Source organism: Platichthys flesus, chromosome 4 (assembly GCF_949316205.1).
Source record: "Platichthys flesus chromosome 4, fPlaFle2.1, whole genome shotgun sequence".
Lineage (NCBI taxonomy): Eukaryota > Metazoa > Chordata > Actinopteri > Pleuronectiformes > Pleuronectidae > Platichthys > Platichthys flesus.
Genome location: NC_084948.1, coordinates 23,190,114 through 23,207,818, shown reverse-complemented (window position 1 = coordinate 23,207,818; position 17,705 = coordinate 23,190,114). Strand labels below are relative to the sequence as shown.

The 17,705-nt window shown below is 44.3% G+C and overlaps 1 protein-coding gene across 1 annotated transcript in view; it reads right to left on the bottom strand.

Annotated features, from left to right (window-relative positions):
- nbeab (neurobeachin b) overlaps window positions 1–17,705 on the bottom strand; it is a 172,283-nt gene that overhangs the window by 86,575 nt on the left and 68,003 nt on the right. The window contains exons 25-33 of the mRNA XM_062385419.1: window positions 16,941–17,121; window positions 15,873–16,000; window positions 15,513–15,578; window positions 14,956–15,124; window positions 12,965–13,400; window positions 8,247–8,404; window positions 6,865–6,994; window positions 5,133–5,260; window positions 1,338–1,399 (exon numbers count right to left, since the gene is read on the bottom strand). Coding sequence (XP_062241403.1) covers window positions 1,338–1,399; window positions 5,133–5,260; window positions 6,865–6,994; window positions 8,247–8,404; window positions 12,965–13,400; window positions 14,956–15,124; window positions 15,513–15,578; window positions 15,873–16,000; window positions 16,941–17,121 — 1,458 coding nt within the window. The remainder of the gene's footprint in view (window positions 1–1,337; window positions 1,400–5,132; window positions 5,261–6,864; window positions 6,995–8,246; window positions 8,405–12,964; window positions 13,401–14,955; window positions 15,125–15,512; window positions 15,579–15,872; window positions 16,001–16,940; window positions 17,122–17,705) is intronic.

Below are 17,705 nucleotides of genomic sequence, written 5' to 3'. Positions count from 1 at the left end.
GGTTTTAAATCATATCAGGTGACAACATAACTGGATAATAACCAATGGTGCAGTGTAAGAATACAGAGCAATGGCTCATCGCTGTTTAAAAGGTTGTAGAAGGACATCAAGCTATATGCTGCAGTTTCAACTTCCCACTGACTGATCGATATCTCAGCCTGGGTTTCATCCCCAGAGTCCCTAATGGCAGGAACCTCTGGAGCCGCAGTAATGCTATCTGTTTAAAAGGGGGGGGGGGGGGGGGGGGGGGCTCAAACCCTTAACAGCACGCTGACGCTCTCGTCTGCAATAAATCCTAGATCTGGAAAAGAGCAACTTCCCACAGATACTCCACAGACAGAAAAGCAGCACGAAAGGGAGTCCGTCAAAAAACCTTGAAAAGCTCAACTATAACTCAGCGCTGGCTTCCCCCATTTATGTGCATTTCTTTGGAGGAGAGCCACTGAATAATGGCCTCCATATAACAGAGGCTGAGCTCCCTGCTGAAGTGGGCTTCGGATTGCGGATACTGCGGAGCGCACATAGTGGCAGTTCCACCTCCTCAAGGCTGTGGCTCTGCCGTCTGGATCCACAGAGAGGCACCAAGTAATGGCTTCCTTATGGGCTCCCAATGCAAGACTGATGGGCTGACAGAAGGTATGTTAAATATCTTCTCTTCTAACTGCTACATCAGGGCTTTGACCTTCTCTAAAACAAGGGCTTAACAAGAGATTCAGGGGGTCAGCTCCGAGGTGATCAGTCACTAGCAGCGCGGCGCGAGGTGGGGCTCGTTCGCTCAAAGGAGGGCTGGGAATTAAAGCTCTGGGGTGTAGTGAGAAAGTTGCCGGATTCTCAGAGAGACTTTGGAGCCTGCGTGTCGTCACTGGTTTGGACGATTGGCTTAAGGAACATTTTCCAGGAAGGATTCACTGATAAGAGAAGCTCCGGCAGAGTTTAAAACAACTTTTGCTATATGTCATAAGCATATGCCCTTTAAGAATTTAACCAGTGATTAACCCTAGATTCATGCGTGCACTAAAAGTCTGCAGTTGTGACAGGAATAAAGACAGAATCCATTTTCTGTGAGTTTAAAATACGATTTGAAAGAGTTACGGCTGCACGGCATGGGGCTATTGGCACAGCAATTTCCCATTTGTGATTGTGCAATGTGTTAGTTTATATTCAGAAAGAGATGAAAGCAGATCACTGCACGCTGACAGAAAGGATGTTATTAGGAGGAGCGTGGCAGAGAAAGAGATGAAGACAGGGGCGAGAGAAAGGAGACAAAGAGAATCTGAGAGAGAGAGAGGATTGTGATGAGAAGGAGAAAGAGAGAGAGAGAAAAAAGAAAAGCTCACCTGAGAACAAAGCAGCATCACAAGCTCCACCACTGAGGTGCTCGACTTCATGCACACGAGACCTGTGGCGGCAAAGCAGATGAACTGATATCAACCATACAGGTCAGGGGGTAAAAGTATCTGGAGGTGGACTCTCACATTTATGATATGGTTTTAATAATAAATACAGTCATACAGTATAGCATTTAGCATTAAAATACATTTTAGAAACGGCCCCTTAAATTATGCTCCCAATTTGTGTGTTGTCAAAAAAAAGGCATTTGCATCTGCACAGAGTAGAGGTGTGTGCGGAACAGATGTATTAATGTAAAAAGTGAACACCCCCTCCCCACACACACTCACACACACACACCTATCTTCACACATGCAGTCAAGCACAAAGTGAGCACACACATTCACAGCTTCCTCCCTCATCCGTGGATGCTGGGCCGCAGACAGCTCTCTCTAATGAAACAAGGGCAGGTGTGAAAAGTTCATTTGCCGAGACAATGGCTACAACTGCTCCCGCATTCTGCACCTCCAGCTCCTCCTGCTGCACTTGGGCGAGAACAATTAAGGTGCAGTCATTAGTAAAGAGGAGAGAAAGCAACTCTGCAGGACTCATTATGGGAGGGAGGGAGGAGAAGTCGATGGCACGCGGCTGCGACTGTCTCAGGTATGACACCGTGTCAATCAGAGGAGAGAGAGGAACAAATTATTCACACAGGATTTATGCAACATATATTTAGAAAAATATGTTTCACACTGAATAAAAAAACATCTACAATATTAGATATGTATTATTCATAAAACATTATAAGCAGGGAAATATGTTACTTTACTCAGATGGATTTAGTGAAAATCTTGAATGGCATTGGTATGACACTAATGTTAAATATAATTACATTTTTTTATTTAATGACCACAACAATATAAGCATTGTACTGTTAATTCATATTTTATTTGTTTAGATATTGTTTAGATATGTGATATATGTTTATAATAATAATAATAATAATAATAATACATTTTATTTGGATTTATTTATTTATGTTCTCTTTTTCTCATGAAATCTGTTCAGCAGTTTTTGTGTAGAAACAGCAAATAAATAAACGAGCAGGGGCGTGATCACTTCTTTAGCAGAGGTAATAAATAGAATTATAGTGTTTGTGAACTGTGATGGGTTAAGAATCTCAAACTTTTTAGAAATGCATGGAAAGTTGACTCAGGCTCTTATGGCCGAAACACTTGGGCCTTCAGGGTCAACTAGGCAACAGAATATAAAATATTGAGGGAACTAGAAGGATCTTGTGCTCATTACTTTTTTACCCATTACCCATCTCCATTCATTACCCATCTTCATGCAGTCTGTCAGAGGAAGTGTATTGTAAACGCTCTGTGCACAAGAGAAGGGCCACATCCTCTCCGAGTGCCGCGGCTGACCCCTTCTTATAGCAGTGACACGCTGAGCCATAAGTCAGTCGAGTGCGACACAGGAGTCAGGTGGCCAACTGACCCTGGCCTTGTGCTGGTAGACAAACTAAATGCATTCTATTTAAACATGCCCTGCCAGCCCCTTCCTGTAAACAGGGCCGGGTTAAGGCACGGGTGAATGTGGCATTGTGGGGTGATGTGTCGGCAAGCTGGGCCACTCAGGGGCCAGCAAGAAGCAGGCGGCAGGCATCACAACAGCGGCAGTGTTCACACACAGGCCTTACCCACCAACTCCAAGTGTAAAGCTCAGGACGCACTCAACATAATTGCTGCAGTGACCACATGTCTGCAGGGGGGTGGAGGAAAATGGTGAGGCAAAGGGGCACGTAGGGCACGGGAGGGCTCGACCCCGGGCAATCTAAGGAGTGATGGATGGCTGGTAATTACTCCTAAATGGAGTGCCTTTGCACTACAGCACAGTATTTCAACTGTGAGCCTGGGAGGGCCGGGGAAAAAAGAGGAGAAAGAGAGGGAGAAACGGCCAAAGTAGTTTTTTGGACAAACACGCTGCAACTGGGACAATCCGTAGTGGATCAACAGAGCTAGAGATTTAACGTGCATTTGGTAAATCTGGGCACTGGTTTTGGTTTGATCTGTGTCAGGAGGCCCTTTTTCACAGACCCAGACAGGGTTAAACTGGTGAGGAGTGCCGAGGCCCGAGCTGTCTATCTGCAGCCCTGTTTGTGGGGTTACACTCTCCGCTCGGCTCGGGTTTGTCAACTCAGTCATTCCGCTGACAGACTTTGAGTGAAAGGGTAACAGACATATTCGCACTTGTCACGGCTACGCTACCTGATTTTTCTGAGCTTGTGCAAGTAGCATCAGCCACATGTGCACAGCACGTCTATTTACATACGAACACGCATGGTGTACGCATGATGGGAGGAGGAGGAATAAACTGTTTGTGTAATTTTCGCTGGAATGGAAAATATTCCTCAAATGGCCTGTAATGGCTCTAGAGAATTGAAATTACAATTTGACCAATTGATTTTGACTTTGTTTATAGTAAATAAATAAGATCCTGCTTGTGAATGAGACTGGTCAAGCTGAGCTTAAATTAAATACCAGTGATCAAATGTTCCTGAAGTTTGGGAATCAGCAGCTTATTAATAATATAAGCAAGCTTAGCAAAACTAAAACAAATTTTTTATATGATAATAAAATACTAGAAATTAGTTTCAGGAAAAGGCCCATGTTGTGTAAGGGGACTCTAATAAAGTCCCACAAAGTTATTATCTCAGTTTGCTGTCAGTCTGTGACCATCTGAAACTCATATCAGTCTAGTTTAACGTTAAAAGGGAGATATTTGAATTTATCTTTGTGCAAACTGCAAGTAGTGAGACTGTAAGGCCACATATATTCTTCACTGTGCACACACAAAAAACCTACACACACACACACATACACACACAGGCTGCGGTGGCACTATGTTCTTGTGAATATGAGCCAACACAAGCCTGAGTAAGAGAGTGGCAGTGCCCACACATGCAGGCCGAGTCCCTGAGGTTGGGAACAAGTAGACCTGTGAGTGGCTGCCAACCGGAGGCCAGAGGACGGCACTGAGAGCCTCCACACGGCCGCCGGTAAATAGGACTAGAGCCCAGAGTGGTGCAGAGGCAGCAGCAGAGGGATCACACACTACTGCAAACACAGAGCTCAGCCAAGCCAGAAACACCAGAACTTAAATATATACAAAGTGGCTGATGTAATGCAATTTTATAATGAAAATGTTCAAGGTATTATGGTGAAGACATTAATCCTGAAGGATGTGAGATTGTAACAGAAAGTATCAGGTCGTTCATGATTCCAGGGTTTAATCACAGAGTTTCTATAAGCATCTGTAATTCACTTTACTTTCCATGTGAGCGGTTTTGGATCGAACTCTGCAGAAAAGTCAAATTCTTTATGGCAGAAAAACAGAAAAAGGTTCATTGTTCTTCCAATATAAACACAGCTTAAGTTTTCAGATTTTCCTACAATGGCACCCAGTCATGTTGGAAATGTGATCTCAGTTTTGAGAAATATGAACAGTGAAAATAACACCCGCAGCTGAAACCTCAAATTGTGGAGCACTAACGTTTAAAAATTCTAAGTCCAGAATTTAAAAAATATGTATTTTATTTTTTATATGATTCATGCAAAAGACAAAATATGCAACAAGATGAATGAAGGGGGGAGAGACCCCAAGCTTGAGTGAAAAGTTGTGACTCTCCTGTCAACACCGACCACTGCTGTGTATGCATCTATCAACGAGGCAGCCAGGAGCGTACAGACAACAATAGGGTGACGGCTCTGAGAATAAACCCTGAACAACATCTATACCTTCGATCAGCAGCTCTTGACCATGGCTGCCCAGCAGGGTGCGTGATAGGAAAGGTGCAAAGTCGACAAAGATCTCCCTCAGCAGGGGCGCCACCTTCTCCAGGGCCCGCTCCAGCTTTGTAGTGATGCTGTCAAGAGAACACATCAGGATAGAAGGTGGGTAAGGTGGCTCTTCCATGAATGGTGAGGCATGAAATAACCAGTGAGACTCCCACGGTTAACCCAGTGCACACAGCAGTTAGTGTTAGTTAGTGTGTGTTCCAGGGTGTCGGAGAGGAACCAACACATTTGAGTGGATGCAAACCGAACCAGATACGGTTGTTATCGCTGGACAAGAGTTCTCGTTGTAACACTTTTTTGTTTGTTTTATTTCAAAAGAGGATTTCCCAGCAGTTGTTTGCATTCTTTCTGCAGACATGTAACCAGATAGGGGTTCACGGTTGTTCAACTGTGCGGAGGGGAAGTTCCTTATCTACACCCTCGCTACACGCTGTTGTCTGACACTATCTAAGCACCTCAGAGAAACAGTGAACCGGAGTCATGCAGCTCAGCGTGTGTGCGTGCAGAGATATGAGTCGAGCCGCAACATACAGTATCTCCGCTGTTCTCCGGCGTGTACGCCCACAGATGTAAGACAACATGAGGGGAGCTGAAGGGTGAATTCCCAGCAAAGATGGACAGAAAGCAGCAGGCCGGAGAAAAACAGAGCGCGGGGAGGATTTGTATTAGTGTGCGGTGGAATTTGCCTTCCAGCACCCGGGGAAAAACACAGCAGAGAGATGACAGAGTCGTATAAAACCCAGGGTGCAGGTGGTCCATGTGGCTAACAGAAATGTCCCAGCCTCAGACACTGGTCTGCACCTCCGGAGGCTGCGTGCAATCCTGTCAGGGAGCTAAAGGGGCCGGAGCTCGGGAGGTGCAAGTCCCTGGCGTAGTGGACACTCTGTAGTCCACTTCAAATAAGACACTGAAATAGAGAGAAAAATAAAACCAGAGGCAGCACTTTCTTCTTCACGTTGTTTTGTGACCTCCGCGTCGGGCTAATGAACTCATTATAAAATAATGTATTAGTTCAACTCTCTGGCTCAGATATTGTTTTTTTTTCCTCATCTAAAATGTGAGTTTGCCGTGAGCCGGGTTCTGCAGCGAGAGAGAACATCATCGACCTCACCGCTACGCTAAGTGATGTCAGTTACTGCTGCCATGGCAACTGAGTCTCTGTTCTTCCAGCAGAACATGCCGAGGCAGAGAGAAGGAGAGAAAGAAGAGGGAGATAGAGAGAGAGAGGCAGAGAGGGAGAGCGAGAGAGTCTGGAGAAGGACCTGGGCGTTCAGTAGACAGTGGACGAGCAAGACTAAGGACATCTGTCACAAACTGTTAGGGCGAGCGAGAGAGAGACGAGTCAAGGTCACAAGAAGACTTACACAAATACACAACTGCACACGCAAAAAAATGTCAAACTTTGACAAAACGTTTAACAAAAAACATGTAATCTGTGGAATTATGCTTTGACATTTTTTGCAGAGAAAAAGAAAAAGTCTAATTTGATCAAATCCAATGACCCATAGTTTGATAATGGTGGGCAGCAGACTTTTGAACAATTATTATCATTCAATCAATGAAATCAAAGACAAATAAGAGTCATTTTAAACATGAGCTCAAACAAAATAAATGAATTAGTTAATTTAAGGAAATAAAGTAGTATAGGTGAATAGAGAGGACGCTGTTGTACCTCATGTTCTCGACTGTGTCTTCAGGCATCGGGGCCACCGGCTGCACGGCAGGCAGATTTTTGCTGGTGGCTCCATTTACAAAACTGGAGGAGGATGAGGACGAGGTAGGGGGGGCAGCCTCGGTGGCTCCTGCAGAGAAGACCAGCAGAGACACGCAACATTAGTGCAGCACACAAAAATATATAACGTTTGTTTTTATGAATTCTTAACCATTTTACTGTAACGGTGAGGATTGACTTTAAGGTAAAAAAACACCATTAAAGTAATTCATATTTCAAGTGTTTTGATATTTAGTTGTTAGAGTTCAATGATGAAGCTTAAGAAAATCTTTGAAATGGGTTTCAGGTTTCAATGTGATTTCAGGCAGAGACTTTTCGTTGCACACAGACTAAAATAAAAGAAACAGAATGGGAGATTTATAAAAATCCAAAACAAAACAATGGCTCCCGACATTCTTCAGCAGTCAGCGCAAAATTCAACCAAGTCAAACAAATGGAAAAAGTGGCAACGTTGTCAAATCCTGCAACAAATCTTAAATTAGATCCAAGTGCACCGAGCTGGGTGTTGAAACCAGAAGAGGAAAAAAAAACTATTCAAATGACAGAGATGAAGAATTCAGTGAGATTTGAAAACATCTTCCACATTGAATTTGTTAGTTACGTTTTTTTTTGGAATTAAAGCAAACCTTTGGGTTATGTCCAAGAATAAAATCATTATCAGAGTCCTTGTTAGAAAGTGGGATCAGGGGGAGGGCCCGTGGCTTTAGCTGAACACATACTTTTAACTTGGATACTTTTCTCACGCTGCTAAGAGGAGGTTTGATAAGGCGACAGAGCACATTTAAAACGTGTTGGAGCTCCTGGTGGTTCTTGGTGCTAAGTGGGTCCCCTTCAAAAACCCTGGACAGGAGAGCTGAGGCGGAACCATGAGCAGTGGAGCCCCAGGAGAAGGCGAGTGACCGCAGGGGAAGGAGAGGCCGGGGATCGAGAGAGGAACACACAGGAGAGCCATGTGTACAAATTATTTTTTACTCTTGAAAATACTTTAATTGTATAAATCAGAGAGATTAAAATTGAGATTATTATCGGTTTGCACCATGAGGAACCAAATGGTTTTGAGGCGTTGAGCTGATGCAGAGACTGAAAGGAAGATAGAGAGCGCCATCTGGTGGTGATAATAAGCCCCTGCACAGGCATACCGCCTCACATGATTCAGACAGAAATTCATTTTTAGTCTTGTAACAGCATCTTGTAGAAAAAATAAATCAAGCTCTCTGAAATCTATTCTTTCTTTATTTAACCACGTTACCTGAGCTGACCCTGGTGTGTTTGCCCGTGTGAATAAATAAAGTCTACTCGAAGTTAACTTGTGCCTGACCTACCCGTGGTGTTGATCATGCTTTTTGGGGTCACGGTGGCAGAGGCAAAGATGTTGGGGGTGCTGCCAGCTGTCAGGCCGGCAGAGGTGCTGCTGCTGCTCCCCACTGTGTTAACTGCCAGGCTGCCAGGGCACGTCTTCTTCACTGGCACCATCACACTCCTGCAGGACACACACACACACACACACGCACACACACGCGCACACACACACAAACAGTATGAACACACAAAAAAAAGGAACAGTAAGAGTATTAAAAACATAAATTATACAGTTTTAGACGAAATGCATTTAAATGCAAAAGATTAGAGGGGAGATTGTGTATTTATGACATCTGTTTAACAAATGCAATATTACACAACGCCACACTAAATCCCCAACAGCTCCAGGAGGCGATCGCAGCTGCAGATGGTAACTGAAGACTGAAACTGTGATATTGTCATAGCATTATTCATACACCCGTGGCTTTGATCTAACAGTATTACAAGGACTCCCGGGCTTGTGGGTGAAAGGCACTTTTCCAGTTTTGTAGGAAGGTCATAGTTCAGGCCACTGGGGAGCCAAACCAGCCCGAGACCAGGGGTTATGATCAAATTCGCCTTATAGAAGACGAGCTGCGGGACAGAAGATGTCAAAATAAAACCAGACTTTCAGGCATTTCCTTGACTTTAGATTCAAACAGTAACTTTCTAATCCTCTTATCGGAAATACCCCCAGACCACAGCGGATAAAATACAATTTGTGCACATGTTTTAGAGCAAAAGAAGAATAGCAATGATCTTGATGAGAATCCCCAGGACATCCTGACCTGCAACTCCATCATTCAGCGTGTAGCACGTGCAATGCAATCACATGCGAGAGGCTGAGATAAATAAACCTGAGGGCAAGAGGCCGACCAGGCAGCTACTGCACTTTCCCTGAAATCTGCTCTTGTCACCAGAGGCCCCCGTGCTGCCCTCTGCACTGTATTCGGAGAAGCTGGAAACATCCTCAAAGCTAACGACAGGCTCTCCCAGAGGAACTTGGCAGTTGTTACCGACGCACATTTGCATCGCTACCAGCTGTGTTCAAACTGACAGAACTACACCTCGTTGCCTTTGATATTGAAGACCTTTCTCTCTGGCATTTGCACGGCACAGACACACAGAGCGGTATTTGTGTGAAAGGAAGTACACAGGGAGAGTGTAGGTATATTTGGACGGCACTCTGCAATGTTTTTGTATTGGGTTCCTAGATAAAACTCCCTTTTCTCCCCGAGAGACTCTCTGTCGTGGATATACAAGATCTGGCACCAAACAGCTGAAAGGTCAGAATCTTGCATGAATACTTAAACATCAAGTCAAGAAGGAACATAGAACATCACAGTTGTTCCCCTTTTATTTGTAGAAGCCACTGTACAAGCATCACATGAGGCGGTAGGAGAAGGCTCATGAAAGAAACATGTAAAAGGAAAAAAGCTTGAGCCGGCTTAAGATGAAAGTAACACTTGTGACCTCGTGTAACAGCACAGGAAAGCACAAACACGCCAGACCTCCGCTCACATGCAATCTGATTGACCGAGGGTTAAAGATGATGCAGTGAACTTGACCCTGCGAGAGCTGCCTGACAGCAAAGAGAAGGGGAGCTTGTCCTTATCAGGCCTGCAGTTGGCCTTTGGGTTTGCGAGGGTGCCAGATAATGTCTCCTCCAATCCCCTGCAGTTACTCCGGGTGACACGGGCCAGGCCTTGGCTCTGTCACGAGCTAAGCCCGCTGTCGTCTGAACCAAATCCCCACAAATCCTTCCTCAACAAAACACAGACTTATACTGTTTTATGTTGCTCTTATATATCCACATACGCAATGTCAAACACGCTGCACACCATGGGAAACAACCCCTAACTCGGACTGGATATACTTCAGGCTTCAGGGGGATTCATCTCACATCCCTGTTTACTGTACAACTCGTTTCCCATGAAAAGAATTATCAACGCTTCAGCATTTTAAAAGATGAAACTGCTCTTGTTTCTCTCTATGGATAAAACACACAAACTGTAGATGATAACACACATTAAGAGACACACGCTGCTGCCTGGTTAACAAGCGCCGCACAGGCACGCAATACAAAACAAAGCAGTAAAATAAAATATCTGGGATTTAGCGTAACAAAATCCACTCCATAACACAAAGGAGCATAAGCACGAGTCGGAGGGGAAACTTGAAAACTCGCTGAAATATTAATCTCTCCCGAGACAAAGCTGTGCTCTGAAGAACACTGATGACAAGTATCATTTATTTAGCGGATCTGTGTGCCGCTCCCTCCTCTGTGAGATCTCATCCACAGATATCGGGACATCACTCGGGTTTTTTGTGATTGCGAGGGAACTGGGCGTGGATTTAAAATCTTTGCTTTCAAAACCCCACCCCCCCAGTTGAAGCTCGGCCGTTCCTCAACGTTACACCGGATCTACAGGATGTTGATAAAACACGAGTGTCTCGTCGTGAATTATTCATAAGCCGAGTCCTCATGAATCATGTATAGATTATCTAGAGCATATTTTATTAATAGGATTGTCTTAATTGAGTTGCAGAGAATAAAGCAAAGGATTAATCTTGGGTTGAATATTAATGGGGTTCCGCGGCTGTGGGAGATGACTGCACCGTAAAGAATAACCAAAGAAATGTTTCCTTTATGAATCCAACAGATGGGATCTGATCTAAAAGGGGGTTTAAATTCAGGAATCTGAGGATAGACTCGGAGGAAACGTGTTTACATTCCGCTTGCAAATTCAATTAAACCAATTATTGTTGCCTTCATCATGGGACAAAATAAAATATGTTATATTTCAGTTCATTTGGATACTTTTTGGGAAAGAGAGGGGGAAAGGGAGGAAGTTAAGGATTACTGAAGTATTTATGTACTTTACTCCAAACTGGCTGAACGGAAATCTGGATGTTGAGCATTTTAAACTCCCTCCTGTATGAGGTTCCCTGTTGGAGGGGCCTCTGCCCCCGTGCACTCCACTTTAAGCCATTTTTCACCCCCTTTTTCTTTTTTGATGTTGTCACTCCCAATCTATTGCCGTCCTGACAGACAAATGAAAGGCCCGTCCATGGCTGGCAGCTCATTTCACTGGCAGGTGGCAAACAATTAGACACAGCAAATAGAGGCTGGGGTGGTGTGGTGGGGGGGAGGGACATGAAGAGCACGAGACAAAGTTGTATATGTGGTCAGGAGGGTTTGTGTGAAAGCATTTCAAAAAATAATACACTTGGCCGTGGCGACTCATTTCAGGATGCCAGTTCCCATTACGGGTGTGAGCGGTGAGGGTGACAGGGCCGTCCGTGGTGTGGCGTGAGGCCGCTTCTGTTTAATCTGTCATCAACACCCTGGAGACCCCCACCCTCTCAGCTGTCCCCTCTCCACAAACTCCTCCATCTTCTACCCTATTCATCAGGCTCGGCTCAGACCAGCTCGGCAGCGTGCATGCATTAAAAAGGAAAGGAAGCCCCATTGTTCCTCCTGACTCACTGTGTCCCCTGCCTTCTCTCTGCAGCCCGGCTGTGACTACACACACACACACATAACACACACACACACACACACACACACACACACACAAACACACACAAAAACTCCAGCACATCAGCAGCGTCCAGAGGCCAGGAGGAGTTTTTCTTCATTGCAACTCAAATTACTCTCTACTCTGATGATTTTGAACATCTTCCATAGGAGATGGAGATCGGGAGGTTACATGTTTGTAAACTCTAAAATCCAGACAGATTACCGTGTGGTTTTATCTAATCCAGGAATGTAAATAAACCGCAGCAGGGCCACGGTGCTTCACAGGCTTTTTTCAAACACAGGAATTCTTGGCCATGAGGGATGAGTCCAATACAAGTGGTCTGAGATGAATAATGAGTTACGTGCAACTTAGAAAAGCCATTAGTGGTGTACTGGATATCTAACATAAACCCAAAGGATTAACATTAGTATTCTGTGCTATTCCCATCCCCATGAGACACACACACGCACGTCTGTTGATAGTTGTGAGGACACTCATTGACATAATGCATTCCCTAGCCCCTTACCCTGACCTTAACCCTTAGTCTAACCTCAACTTAATCCCATTCTAACCCTGACCCTAAAACCAAGTCTTAACCCTAAAAACTGCCCATTGAATTTGTGAGGAGGAGCCATAATGTCCTCACAATGATGGTAATGAACCAACATTTGACCCCATAACTATAGATAGACATGCACACACACACACAGAATTGTTTGATATCTATCTCAGACAGTGATACATTCAAAAATCTTACATTGTTTAATGTTAATCTTGTTTTATATCATCAGGGTTTGTTTCTAGCTTTTACAAAGTTTAATTTCCATTTAAAGAAAGAAATACAAAAGTTAAGGTCAGTTAAAGGACGACCACGTGCAAGTTTCTTCTTCTTCTTCTTCTTGTAACTTAGTTCTAGACCCTAAGGTTGTTTTTGAACAGTAGACGATTGATTTGATAAACTTATGAGCTCTACAGTTCATCATAGTCAGTGTCAGGGTTTAATTTCCAGCAATAATATTAGGACTTTTTTTCTACTGAAATAATGAGCCTAAATGTTCACTGTGAAGGAAAGTGTGTAAATTATCCTAAATACTACAATACTGTGTTCATGATCTGAAGTAAATGGGACTGAAATGTTGAAAACCTGTGGTACAGTTCTTTATAGAAATCATTTTCACCTGTCAAAGGAGTGAAACTGCATGGGCAGCATGGCCTGGGCCTGGGCAGCAGGGTCTGGGTAGGACACCGGCTCCAGCCCAGTCTCCAGTCCCTCCACTGGAGCCGCCACCAGGCTCTTCAGGATGTCCTTGACACTGATGCCCTTGTTGGGCTGGCTAATGCTGCTGATGGAGGAGGGCGGTTTCTGCAGCTCCACGGTGGGTGACTCAGACAGACTCTCCCTGGACTTCTTCACCTCAGAGTACAACGTGGATATCTGCTCGCCACCAGCGTCCGGACCTCCGGCGCCGGGATCTGGGTCAGACCCGTTAAGGATGCTGGCGACGTGATCCTCTCCGATCCCAGAGTCCGTGCGGGGGAGAGAGCTGCTCTCCATGTGGAGGTTCTCTGATGGTCCGAGATGATCATTACTGCTGCTGAATGCTAGGGGTGTTTCTGTAGAACACACACACACACAAAGGAAACAGACAGTGTCGTCAGCTATGTACAATAATACAATAGTTATGACAAAATAATAACTGTCAAATTTGATTAAAACCTTTATACATTATATTCTTAACAATGTTATCATCAATTGTGCTTGATTTTCTTGGATAAATACAGTAGTACCATAAATACTAATGTTTCTGTCACTCACTATGTTTTTTGGTCAACATATTCCATATATTTATTATAGTCTTGCGACAACGGCGACTAATACTGAGTTCTAGAGTAAGTTATATGTTCCTCATCAAAGAATAAATGGAGCGTAGATGGTCGTGTGCCAGCCCAGATTCTTGGATCTCTCTCCAGAAGCTCTGATGATCTGCTGAGATCATCTACATTCTTCTTCTGTGCTAATAAAACATGAATCCTCTTTATTCAGTGTACTCCTGCCTAAAGCCCAAGGAGACACGTGTATTGTCGGATAGCTGCTCTATTATTCTGTTTAATAATATACTGTACTTTCCTTTATAAACAAGATGTTGAGTGTGAAGGTTCCTCAAAAATACATCTGGTCTCTTCCCCACAATGAAAACATTGAAGAGACGAACTTGACCCGATGACACGTTCGTGGATCCTGCCATCAGCCGCTGCAGGTGACCCTCAGGTTTGATTGTTGGCTCATTCGGATCCAGCGGTTACCTTGACGCGAGGCCGGAGTCATATTCATATTCATCACGTGCCCCCTAACGAGGTCAGCAGGGCCTGATTCAGCCGGTGAGTCCTCTGGCTTCCTGGTCCATCAGACAATCGTCTGCCACATGCCGTCTGGAAAATTCCCCCATTTTCTGGTGAAATTTATGAAGGCGGCAGTGTGCCTCTCTCCTCCCAGCAACCTCTATGATCCCATTCTCCTCTGGTGGATTGCTTGCCTAATGGGCACTGACAGATACGGCTGAAAATAGCAAGCCTGGCTCCACTGCCCCAAAAACCCAGTGTAGCTAGCTAGCATGCCGCTTTTCCATCTTATCTCCTCTTTCTTCATTTGCCGTGTTCCTACATCTTTAATCTCATATATCATATTTTCTCTGGCCTCCCTTCTCTTTCTCTTGTTTCCTTTATTCACTTCACATTTCATCTGCATGAAAGATGATAAAGTATATTCGCCCGAGCGTCTCCTAAAAGCAGCAGACGTTGTGTTAAACCTTTGTAAGCAGCCGCTGATTTCCTTTCATGTGACTTAATGTATGATTTATGACTCGAGGCGTACACTACCTTTTATTTCAGTTGGACTGAAGATGCTTGTGCAAGTTGGTAAAGAACCATCTCCAGCCCCAGTTTGATTCCACGTTTAATTCCACGCGGTGCAATTAGCGGGGCTCATGAATAAATCATAGGTGAGTGCAGACAGGGTATCCCTGCTATTTAACTGAATGAGCTCTTGGCTCAGGCTGGCAGCAGCGTACCAAAAGGACCAGGACACTTTACATTCATTCATATCAGCTGTAGCTCAGATTAGCGAGCGGGAGGGACGGGTGTAAAAAAGGCAGGGCACATCTGTCAACACCTGTGCTGGTGGGTGAGTTGATCTCCTGACGTATGCTGTGGCCTGAATGGCTGCTCATCCGGGCCGTCTCACGCTGGGGCTCCAGGATGTCGCGGTACTTGGAGACCATGAGGACAGAGATGAAGTACACCACAGCCAGAGCTAGGAACTGGGCTTGCTTACTGTCATCCTGTGGAGAAGAATCACAAAATGCTCATGTCACTCTCCATATGTAGAAGAGTTTTTTTTTATTCACATAATCAACGCTGCTGCTGCCTGAAGTGTTTCTCTCACTTCGAAAACACGTTCAAAGTAATGTTCTTTTTTCTCTAACACGTGTCTCATTATTGCTTTGAAATCTATCCATTCAAATTTGGAAAGCTTGTGTTAAACAGCAGCTCAGTCGACAGGGTTTCACCCGCTGATTGAGGGGTGTTACATCGCACACCTACGTGTCTGCCAAAAAAAGCAAATCCTATTTTTGTCCTCTCTATCTGCAGCCAGGTCTTTGTGACAGAACACATGCATGTCCTCCGAGGAAACCGCTTGCACATGCACAGACGCATGCCGGCACTCACCACATCACGGAACACCACAGCTCGCAGACGATTAATGTCTACATCCTGCAGAAGGCGATCGGGGTCCTTGATGGGAGACAGGTTACAAGGGACAATCTCTATGGCTGTCTAAAGCAGAGAGATAACACAATATGACATGCAACTCTTTATCACTCAGTTAAACACGTATTTACTTTTGTTTTCACCTAAGTTAGGGATTAAAAAAAGGACAAATGGAACTGAGAGGCAGATATCTGACACTTTAGGAATTAGATCAGGAACACTGAGTTCATAAGCCTGGGGCAAAGTGTTCCTCTGGTAAAATGTAATGTATTGACATAACTTTGAAGAGAAAGAACAGTTATGACGGTGCATCCTTACCTTGCTGGCAGTCCCAGCATTTAGCAGGATGTCCTGAGTCTTGTTGTTGTTGGGAATGTAAAACTTACTTCCCCTGTCTCTGTGTTTCTGCCTGCACTCCAGACAGTTCCTAACAGCCACGCAACACACTGCAGCCCCCCCACACAAGCACACACACACACACGCACACACACACACAGAATACAAATAGGCTCTCATCTCAGAGTTAGACGAACATTAACTGTTAATAACATGCATGACCCTCTATAAAACTAATCAGTTATCCATGATGACTATTTGTTCCAGGCTGCAGGGGCGGACACTGGGAGTAAAATCAGCAGCCAGACCGATTTCACGCTGAAGTCGGTGATGAGAAATTGCATGTTTGCAACGGGCACAACCGTGAAGTCTGACGGCTATTTGCTAACCCCCCCTCCCCCCCACACACACACACAACAACTTGATAGTCAACAAAATCCACAGAAAAGGACACAATCATGCACACAGACAAATAAACCCACAGTTCCTATGACTGATTCCTGCAACAAAGAACTGCACTAAAGCTACTAAATAGAAATGTACACTTAGTTCAATAAAATTCCCATTTTAAGAATTCCTGAATAAAGCAGTTTTCTGCTTTGCAGTTCATAAGGTACAGAGGAAGTGACACACACACACAATGGCAGAGAGGACCTCTCGCAGTCCTATGAGACAAACCGATGACAGACACAAAGGCTACCATTTGCAAAGGGTACCTGATTGCACTGCAAATTATTCACTCTGTTTGTTATGAATTCTAAAGTGATGATCCTGTTATTTTTCTACAGCCGGAAACGGCAGCACTCTCCAATTTAATATACAATTAGCAGAGGGCTCTCAAATTAATTAGCTCTGCTGATCAAACAGAGGCTTTACAGGGATTAGAGAAATGATTAGTGTGTGAAGAGAATGCTGTCATGGTGTTTTTGAGCTCATCAATTTCCCAGTGGGGCAAGAAAAATATGCATTTCACCGATGCTGAAATTGGTTCAATCCCCAAAGTGAACTCACTGACAATCGGTGGCAGGAAATATAGAGTCGTGCTCTCACCGAGTCTGAGGCACTGACGCATCAGGCCACCGGCAGACATGTTCTTCTCAGCCTCGATCTCACTGAAGTTGAGGGAACTGGAGAACACCAGCACGTCCACCATAACCATGAGACGGGACAGGAAGGTGATGGCGGTCTCCGAGGACATGCCCTGTGTCCCCTCGATGTTGTCCAACTCAGTCTTCCACAAGCATCAAAGAACATAGATAAACAAAAGGCACATGAGCAATGACTTCTCTTCCACAGTCGAACCTGCAGCTGTGACTAAAAACTCACAGAGAAATGCAGAAAAATACAGAAAGATTTAGAGAGAAACATTCAGTGGCAGCTGTGGAAGAGGGCAGCACCATTGGTCATTATAATTATATGAGGATGAGTTGGGTCTCATCTCAGAAATGTGTGTTTGATCAAAAGTTTGCTGCAGCTCAGTCCCACCAGGCGCTATTACATCAAATACATTTTAGGAGACAGTTTAACTCTGGTCTTGTTTGTATAAATACTGTATAAAGGTATAAGTTCAGAGGACTGAAAAAAGAACAACTACAAAAACAAGACCGAAGACAAATTGGCTGTGAATAAAATGTTAATTTAAGGGGGGAGAAATCAAAATAGCAAAAATACGTACCTTGGCACTCTTGAAAAGTGCAGACAAAATAAAGAAAAGAATATGATTAGAATCAACGTCAATTCAAGTCTACAAATTAAAAATAAATGACACACAAGGAAGTTAATTACAAAACAACAACAAAAATGCACCAAAGTGAG